The sequence below is a fragment of the Branchiostoma lanceolatum genome, chromosome 3, assembly GCF_035083965.1.
Source record: "Branchiostoma lanceolatum isolate klBraLanc5 chromosome 3, klBraLanc5.hap2, whole genome shotgun sequence".
NCBI lineage: Eukaryota > Metazoa > Chordata > Leptocardii > Amphioxiformes > Branchiostomatidae > Branchiostoma > Branchiostoma lanceolatum.
In genome coordinates, this window is record NC_089724.1 from 27,396,631 (window position 1) to 27,406,714 (window position 10,084).

General features: G+C 44.0%; 1 protein-coding gene across 1 annotated transcript in view; it reads left to right on the plus strand.

Annotated features, from left to right (window-relative positions):
* The window catches only part of LOC136431267 (sperm-specific sodium:proton exchanger-like), a 32,075-nt gene that overhangs the window by 19,966 nt on the left and 2,025 nt on the right, over window positions 1–10,084 (plus strand). The window contains exons 17-22 of the mRNA XM_066422593.1: window positions 1,115–1,240; window positions 1,884–1,982; window positions 6,666–6,833; window positions 7,424–7,558; window positions 8,377–8,604; window positions 9,516–9,788. Of these exons, the coding sequence (XP_066278690.1) occupies window positions 1,115–1,240; window positions 1,884–1,982; window positions 6,666–6,833; window positions 7,424–7,558; window positions 8,377–8,604; window positions 9,516–9,788 (1,029 nt within the window). The remainder of the gene's footprint in view (window positions 1–1,114; window positions 1,241–1,883; window positions 1,983–6,665; window positions 6,834–7,423; window positions 7,559–8,376; window positions 8,605–9,515; window positions 9,789–10,084) is intronic.

The following is a 10,084-nucleotide window of genomic DNA, read 5'->3' on the forward strand; positions in this document are numbered from 1 at the left end:
CGTGAATAGTTTCATCAGGTTGGTAAGTTACTGAATAAAAAAGACTCTTTTTACACAACCAAGAGATTTATTCCACCGACGTTTCGGTGACCATCTGTCACCTTCTTCAAGGCAATTCTGACTGGTTCACATAGCAATGCAGCACAGGTGTTGCTGCTTATACATATTAATGAGATGCAATCCCATACGCAAAGTATTTACATATGTACAATCACAGTGGATTACTTTGTTTCTTCATAGCTACGTGCACTGCAAATAGCTTTTGACATTACTTTGAAGAGACATGAACACTGACTCATGAACATTGTCTAGCTATTTCCGTACACAACGTGAAGCTTGTATCGGCAAGATTTCGATCGGTCCTTTGATGCTTGTCAAGTTGAATTCCTGGTCATGAACATGTTCAACTCATTGCAAGTAGATAGATGTCTTTGCTTCAAGGGTCTTCAGGTTGACATATAATCACAAATTAAGAGAGACTTCGGGCTACGAGATATACCTTAAAGAAAGACAGAACGACTTTCAGGAGGATAGAACACGTGTCTCATTCACAATACCATTATGTAATGGCCAGTGGATGTGATATATTTTGGGTAATGTGTGAACTTGTAATCTCCAGGAAAAATGGAGGTATAGTTTTTGATGTGTCTCTGTTTGTGCGCGCGTGTGTGTGTGTGTGTCTGTGTCTGTGTGTTCCTGGACTATTGTAGTCAACATAACTCAAGAACCTTTTGATGGATTTTGATGATATTTGGTATATGGGTAGGTGATGGGAAGATAAAAGTCAAGGTGGCTATTGGGCCCCCTTGGTATGGAGATATAGGTACTACAGCAGAATTTTCATTTTCATTTTTGTATCGTTTGACCTGGACATGCTATGGTCTTGATTTTTTGGTGGCATATAGCTTGTGATGTAATGAAGAATTGGTGTAGGTTTGGGCTCCCTAGCAGCTAGCTCTGGAACTGCAGAGGCGTTATTGTGAACATCTTCTGAGGAGAATATCTGAACAAAGGAACGACAGATTTCCTTGACATTTAGTATTCAGGTAGCTTAGACAGATATGTACATAATGAAGTTATACTAATTGGGACTCAATTTTTAATATGGTTTTAGGTGGTAGAGATAAAGATGAAGCAACTGGCCCGGGCCCCGCCATCCATCCCACCGCCTAACCCCGAGCAGCTCCTGCGGCACATCTCCTGGCTCGAAGGAAACGCCGAACTCACGGATTTCATGAAGGTGCATGTTGATTTACTCATATCTATTCATATACAAGGCAATCCGACCCGCCGGATGGCTGGGACCGAGGGTGATACGGAATACACCGTGTTGTATTTTATTTATGTCATACCCACCCGAGAAAACACACATTTCAATGCGGAATGCGCCAGAAGTTGAAACCAGAAGTGTCCTCGAACAAAAACTATAACAACATTGATTCTAACCTCCGAATCCGGTACTTGAATTCTCGACGGCGGCGCAACCGGCGCGCTCGAAATGCATTCTGAATATTCTATGGAATCCCGTTTGATACAAGTCTAGAACCCCGTGTGATACGGAAAACTATCACACGGCCCGGAACACCCGTATTGAACGTTTTTGCGGCCCAGGTATGACATAAATTTCTGTATAGGTTACTTCAGTCATTTGTATCCACTTGACTGTATGTACATGTATGTTTACAATATGTGGTAGACCTTACGAAATTCGCTGTACTTTTGTTGTGTCAATGTGTTCAAGATGCCTGTAGGGAAGATTGTTAATTATTGACCGTCACAATACGGACATGTTGTTACGTGGATTTCAATTCGACCACTTGATATTTTGTGAACACCAATTATGAATATCAAATGTCTAACGTTTTTGATTGCCACACCTATAGGCCCGGGCGCAGCTGCTGTTCCACGACTTTGGTTCAACTCTTTGCAAACAAGGTGACCGACCTACTGGTCTCTACCTCATCGTCTCGGGTATGGTAAAGGTAAGGACAACTTAAAGTCACTCATTGGCTCATCAGGTTGAATCGTTTATCAGTAAGAAGTTCAAAAGGAACAGTCTTGATCATGTTGGCCAGATTCTATCATACGCTAGTTCTAGCCTCCTTCGAAGGCTTCCTAGAACGGCGGCGTATATATTTGGGGGAGGGGGGGGGGGATGACGCAAGGTCTTACACGCGCCAAGGTTCTCTAATGACGGCAAAGAAGTTTCGCTGCCGAGGAAGTTATGTCGCCGAGGGACGATCGCCTTTCTATCCAGCCTGCTCCCGGTCGGGCCCATGAAAGGCGACATAACTTCCTCGGCAGCGAAACTCCCATGCCGGTGTTCAGGAATTATCGGTCCCCCAGGAAAATCGGTCCCCAATCCATGGTGGGCGTGGCCTAAAAAGTACGAAGGCCCACAGGGCCAAAGCATAGATATCATCCACAAACACTGTCTTTGAATTGAATACTTACTGCCAAATGTATGAATTGTAAGAAGGTGGGACGGACATTGTCCACAAACACAAATATGAACGTTTCATCAACAAAAAGTATCAGTTTTTGGCCATTGCAGGGACACATTTTCCCGGGGTAGCCAGGATTTCCGGTCCCCTCATAGGAAAGTCAACAACTCTTCTCCTAGTAGTGATGCATTTGGAAAAATACTTTATTTCTAAATTACTTTAAATTGAGTTGATGCTCTTAACACAAAAATATAAACGTTTCAAGGGCAACAGTCTCTGCATTTGTCCATTGAGGGAATTCAGGGGAAGGGGACTCATTTTCCCGGGGTAGATCTAGGCGGGATTTTCGATCCCCTCATAGAAAAGTCAACAACGCTTCTTCTGATGAACTTGGAAGCTTCTTTGTCAACTTGAAGGCGCTTATCTGAAGATTTAACACAACTATAAAGGTTTCAAAGCGAAAAGTTTCAGAACTTGGCCATTGAGGGGATTTCAGGGTAAGGGGACACATTTTCCCGGGGTAGATCTAGCCGGGATTTTCGGTCCCCTCATAGCAAAGTCAACAACGCTTCTTATGATGGACTTGGAAATTGTTTGTCAACTTAAGGGACGCTTCTCTGACGACTTAGCACAACTATAAACGTTTCAAAAGCAAAAAAATCTCAGGATTTGGCCATTGAGGGATTTCAGGGGAAGGGGACACATTTTCCCGGGGTAAATCTAGCCGGGATTTTCGGTCCCCTCGTAGGAAAGTCAACAACGCTTCTTATGATGGACATGGAAATTGTTTTTCAACTTGAAGACGCTTCCCCGAAGACTTAACACAACTATAAACGTTTCAAAAGCAAAATGTCTTAGGATTTGGCCATTGAGGGGACTTCAAGGGAAGGGGACACATTTTCCCGGGGTACCCGGGATTTTCGGTCCCCTCATAGAAAAGTCAACAACGCTTCTCCTGATCCATTTGGAATCCTGTTTTTATACTCAAAGACGCTTCTCTGAACAACTATAAAGGTTTCAAAGCAAAAAGTTTCAGAACTTTGCCATTGAGGGGATTTCAGGGGAAATAAACTATAAACGTTTCAAAATCAAAAGTCTCAAGATTTGTCAATTAAGGGGGAGGGGGACACATTTTCCCTGGGTAGCCGGGATTTTCGGTCCCCTCATAGCAAAGTCAGCAACGCCTCTTATGATACATTTGGAAACCTGTTTTTATACTTAAAGACGCTTCTCTGAAGACTTAACAACTATAAAGGTTTCAAAGCAAAAATTCCAAGATTTGTCATTTAAGGGGGAGGGGACACATTTTCCCGGGGTAGCCGGGATTTTCGGTCCCCTCATAGGAAAGTGAAAAAACCGTTTCTTCTGATGTACTTGGAAATTGTTTGACAACTTGAAGGCGCTTCTCTGAAGACTTAACACAACTATAAACGTTTCAAAAGTAAAAAAGTCTCAGGATTTGGCCATTGAGGGGATTTTAAGGGGAGGGGGACACATTTTCCCGGGGTAGAACTAGCCAAGATTTTCGGTCCCCTCATAGAAAAGTCAACAACGCTTCTTATTTTGGACTTGGAAATTGTTTGTCAACTTGAAGGCGCTTCTCTGTAGACTTAACACAATTATAAGCGTTTAAAAGCAAAAAAGTCTCAGCATTTGACCTTTGAGGGGATTTCAGGGGAAGGGGACACATTTTCCCGGGGTAAATCTAGCCGGGATTTTCGGTCCCCTCATAGAAAAGTCAACAACGCTCTTATGATGGACTTGGAAATTGTTTGTCAACTTAAGGGACGCTTCAAGGAAGACTTAACAGAACTATAAAAGTTTTAAAAGCAAAAAGTCTTAGGATTTGGTCATTGAGGGGATTTCAGGGTAAGGGGACACAATTTCCCGGGGTATATCTAGCCGGGATTTTCGGTCCCCTCATAGGAAAGTCAACAAAGCCGCTCCTGACCCATTTGGAATCCTGTTTTTCAACTTGAAGACGCTTCTCTGAAGACTTAACATAACTATAAACGTTTCAAAACCAAAAGTCTCAAGATTTGTCAATTAAGGGGGAGGGGGACACATTTTCCCGGGGTGCCCGGGATTTTCGGTCCCCTCATAAGAAAGTAAACAACGCTTCTCCTGGTCCATTTGGAATCCTGTTTTTACACTTAAAGACGCTTCTCTGAAGACTTAACACAACTATAAACGTTTCATGGGCAAATGTCTCAAGATTTGTCAATTGAGGAGATTTAAGGAGGAGGGGGACACTTTTTCCCGGGATAGCCGGGATTTTCGGTCCCCTCATAGGAAAGTCAACAACGAATATTATGATACATTTGGAAACCTGTCTGTCAACTTGAAGACGCTTCTCTGAAGACTTAACACAAATACCAACGCTTTAAAAGCAAAAAGTCTCAGGATTTGGCCATTGAGGGGATTTTAAGGGGAGGGGGACACATTTTCCCGGGGTTAGAACTAGCTATGATTTTCGGTCGCCCCATCAAAAAGTCAACAATGCTTCTTATGATAGACTTGGAAATTGTTTGTCAACTTGAAGGCGCTTCTCTGTAGACTTAACACAACTATAAACGTTTCATAAGCAAAAAAGTCTCAGGATTTGACCATTGAGGAGATTTCAAGGGAAGGGGACACATTTTCCCGGGGTACCCGGGATTTTCGGTCCCCTCATAGGAAAGTCAACAACGCTTTTCCTGATCCATTTGGAATCCTGTTTTTATACTTAATACGCTTCTCTGAAGACTTAACACAACTATAAAGGTTTCATGGGCAAAAGTCTCAAAATTTGTAAATTGAGGAGATTTAAGGGGAAGGGGACACATTTTCCCGGGCCAGGGTAGCCAAGATTTTCGGTCCCCTCATTGGAAAGTCAAGAACGTCTCTTATAATGGAGTTGGAAACCTGTTTTTCAACTTGAAGACGCTTCTCTGAAGACCTGACACAACTATAAACGTTTCAAAAGCAAAAAGTCTCAGCATTTGTCCATTGAGGGGATTTCAGGTAAAGGGGGCACATTTTCCCGGGCCGGGATTTTCGGTCCCCTCGTAGCAAATCGCGAAGATGCTTGAAGACGCTTCCCTGAAGACTTGACAAAACTATAAATTTTTTTGCTTTAGAAACGTTTATAGATGTATCAAGTCTTCAGAGAAGCGCCTTCAAGTTAAAAAAACAGGTTACCAAGTGCATCAGAAGAGACGTTGTTGACTTTACTATGAGGGGACCGAAAATCCCGGCTTAACCCCAGCCCGGGAAAATGTGTCCCCTTTACCTGAAATCCCCTCAATGGCCAAATACTGAGACTTTCTGCATCTGAAACGTTTATAGTTGTGTTAGGTCTTCAGAGAAGCGTCTTCAATTTGAAATAGAGGTTTCCAAATACATTAGAAGAGACGTTGTCGACTTTCAAATGAGGGGACCGAAAATCCCGGCTATCCCGGGAAAATGTGTCCCCTTCAGATGAAATCCCACAATGGCCAAAACCCTTTGAAACGTTTATATCAATTTTCATAGATTCGTCTTTAAGTTGAAAATTAGGGTCCGAAGTAGACCAGAGGAAGATTGTTTCAACTTTCCTATGAGGGGACATTATTTGTCGACAATGTCGACAGTGTAGAATTGTTATGTTACAGCCTATGTTGTTGTGGCCCTTCGTACTTTTAGGCCACGCCCACCAGTCTCAAATATGGACCAATGGCAGGAGGGGGACCGATTTTCCCGGGGGGACCGATAATTCCTGAACACCTGCATTAGAGAACCTTGGCCCGTGTAAGAACTTGCGTCACCCCCCTCCCCCAAATATATACGCCGCCGTTCTAGCAAGCCTGCGAAGGAGGCTACGCTAGTTCACGGTTGCTACTACGCATGTGCAGTGTCAAAGGTGAAGGCCCCCGGCTTGTAAAAAATGCTCGTCTCGACATTGTCTCGATTGTGCATAATAACGCCCCGACGGGTTTTGTTCACGTCTCAGTAGCCTTCACCTTTGACACTGCGTAGTAGCAACCGTGAACTAGCTTATTCCCTGTTCAGATGGCAGTTGCAAATCAAATCCATTGTATTCAAAGCTGGACAATGTACATTGAACACAAAAAGTTTGGAAACAATTCCCTGTTTAAAAGAAATGGCCACTGTTGAGATGATACTGGACAGAACTATTATGAAATGCGCTGAACATGCGATGAAGCCGACAACGTTTCAGTACTTTCGATTGTTGTGCTGTAGCTGCGCGGTGCCGGAGTGAAGTACACTGACTATGAGACGCAGCACAGCATGGACGATGACCTGGACGTGTACGAGGACTACCTGACGTCGGGCAACATCATCGGGGAGATCGGCATTCTCCACAGACAGCCGCGATCCACCAGCGTGTCTTGTGAGACGTCTGTTCAGGTGCGTTGGTCGGAGATGGCCAGGAATTTCTTAGTTAAAACAAGGAGGTTTTATATAAAACCTCCTTGGTTAAAAGGAAACCAAAGCAATATTAGGGCCCGAAAATCAGATTTTGAAAGTCAATTTATTAAATCATTTCCATACATGATTAGTTCAAACAACACTATCACAATGTATGGCGACATCCGTCATGCAAAATTAAAAATACGACGTCGTTGTGATGTGCGAACTTACTGAAAATCGCCGCCAGGGTTTTTGTAGGCTCACGAAACTGAGGGAACCATCGTACGACACGTTTTTGCGCGGTTTTAAAATTCTAAAAGTATGAAATTTTGCATGCGCAAATATTAAGCCGTGGTCCACTGTTCATTAATTGTGCTTGTCGAGAAGAGCTAGGGGAATTTCCCCGTACAATGAACCTGTAAATACTGTACATAGCGTCTGTCTTCTCTGTCATGACCTGTGGAAGATTAGCTCATCTGTTCATTGAGTTCATTTGAGCTAAACTGGTTCGAGATCCCTTTCCTTTCCTTTCTACCGTGGCTTGTGTATTCTTTTTTACAGTGACATTACTCACTCTCTTCTTGCAGACATACTACATCAGTGCGGACGACATGGAAATGGCCTTTGACCTCTTCTCCTCTAGCTTCCTGAAGGAGAGGATCTGGCGTGTAGTCGCCATCCGTATTTCCACACCTCTGCTACTCAAGACACTGGCTTACCAGGTAAGACCTCAAAGTGTTTTAGCGCAGTCAGTGGTTGGTGCTTTACGTGCGTCTTAAAATCTCCCCAAGATTTGAAGTGTCAACAAAATTATCTATAGTTTGTTGAGTTGTAATAATGTTTTGTATTTTTTTTTTTTTCAATTTGGGTCCCGTAACATTTGTTCGTCGTACGATCGAAAACTGGGGGCATTCTTTTTTTAGCCATACATGTGTGTGGTTTGCAAAATTTATCTATCTTGTTACGTATCATATGTAAAAGGCTATATTAGACCCTTGTTACGCTGGATGTTGGTTTTATCACAGCCTTTTTTTGTCCCATGTGCTCCTAAAGATACTTTCTGGATGTTCGTGTCTGGACAAGCGTTCTTTGATAGCATGGTATTAAGGTGGCAGGTTATTGCTTTGCTACATTATATCTCGACCGATTCTATATATAGAACGAGTTATGTTGGCGATATACAAATACACATACACACAAAGCCCGCTGCAGTACCGATGGAAAATGCCAGGGGAACCATTTTTGAACTTGACTTCCGTTTTCACAACCGTTACTTACCGTCACTTTTTTTGCCTACATACAAACACAAAAATGCAAAGTCCGCTGCAGTACTGTTGGAAAACGCCAGGTGAACCATTTTCGAACTTGACCGTCTTTGCACAACCACTACACACCTACCGAAAATCATGAAGATCCGTAACCAAAAAACATAATCTTCTCGGCGAAGATAACAATACGCATGTGTGTAGAGGCAACGTTGTATCTCTTGGGGAAAATGGTCCACTTAATCAATCCCCCTTTCTCACTTTTCGCTCGTAAGGGCTGGACGCACGACAAAGTGCGCCTGCGCCTTGAGACAGGTTACATGCCCACCAACCTGGCCGACCGGCGCTCCTTCGAGATCGACCACACCATGGATGACGTCATCCTGGTCCAGGGGCAGGCCGTGAGCCCGCACACCCGAGAGGAGTTCGATGCGCCGTGCATCATTCCGCGAACCATCCACAAACTCACCTTCAACATGGAGGATGAGGTGCTTCCTGCACAGGTACGTCACACCTTCTCTTTCGTGCCTAGCCTGGTGGTAACCATACCACCGTGAGCTCGCCGCTATCTCCACGGTGCTGGGACACCCCGACCAATCGAATCACGTGAATCGTATTGAAACTCAGATTCGTATCAGCCATTTCCCGACAAATCGCTTTCTAACTACATCTGACCAAACAAACTCGCCAATGAGATGGTGGAAGGTGTCAGCTTCCAAGAGACGTTTTCAGTGACAATTTTGGCACTTTGGAAGTGATTGAAAGTGACCGCGATTTAACGCCTAGTTTCTACTTCTTTTCTCTAAAGGTTAAATCGCGGTCACTTTCAATCACTTTCAAAGTGCCAAAATTGTCAATCTGAAAACGTCTTTTGGAAGCTGACACCTTCCACCATCTCACTGGCGAGTTTATTTGGTCAGATATAGTCGTTAACGCAAGTTAGAAAGCGATTTGTCTGGAAATGGCTGATACGAATCTGAGTTTCAATGCGATTCACGTGATTCGCTTGGTCGGGGTGTGGGAGTGATGTTCGCCCGCGCAGTTCATTAGCGCATGCCGGGGGATTTTACAGGGTTAATTTCAATTGCATGGCCAACTGGATGGCGATAACTATTTATTTATTTATGTATTCAGATTTACCACATTTGTGGAAGGATTGACATAACAGGTGACTGTCACCATTTCAAATTGTCAGCCCAGACCAGACTGTAAGGTTTGGACCATCGCACAACGGGGCATGCCCCTACTTTTTTTCGAAAGGTGTGGTGGGTTCTTTAACGTGCGCGGAATGTGGCTCTCCCCAAACACGGGACCTCCATTTGTATGTATCTATGGATCGATGACTCTTGGAAATAGACAATTGTGCTTTCATTTGCTGTCTCTAACCATGCTGAATCATCTCCATTCTACCCAGCTACTGGTTGTCCCTAACAAGGAGGTTATTATAGAGGATGACACGAAACGTCGCAACTCACTCTTCGGTCTCACGGCTTCTCGCGAGAGCTCGCTGTGTCTCCAACACGCGGCCCAGCGACGCAGTAGCCACAACCTTCTGGCCAAGAAGAGCAGTTCTGGCATTTTCAAACGCAAGTCTGGCAAATCTGTCTCCATCGCTCTACCGTCCCTGGAGACGGCACCGGACGGCACAACCCGCCGCAGGACCGACTTACAGCCAATCAGCGATGCCGTGAGTAGTACCAGTGGCAGTTTAAAACACGCTGCTGTTGCGTGGAGTGTGCAGTCTGTCGGCTATGACAGTGATGCACACTACCCGTTTTAACCATCTCGAAGAGATGCTTCGAAGTAGCAAAAGGAGACTGATTTTTAGACATTGTATCAAGCCTATAGAATACTAGCGCCAAGGAAAAGGTGCCCTTGGTGCCATACTTGCAAAAAACTGGAGGGAAAAAAATCAATCTTACCTCGGTGTAAATCGACATTTTATATATGTGTTATTGGTTAGATATCGGGCAAAAGCAATAA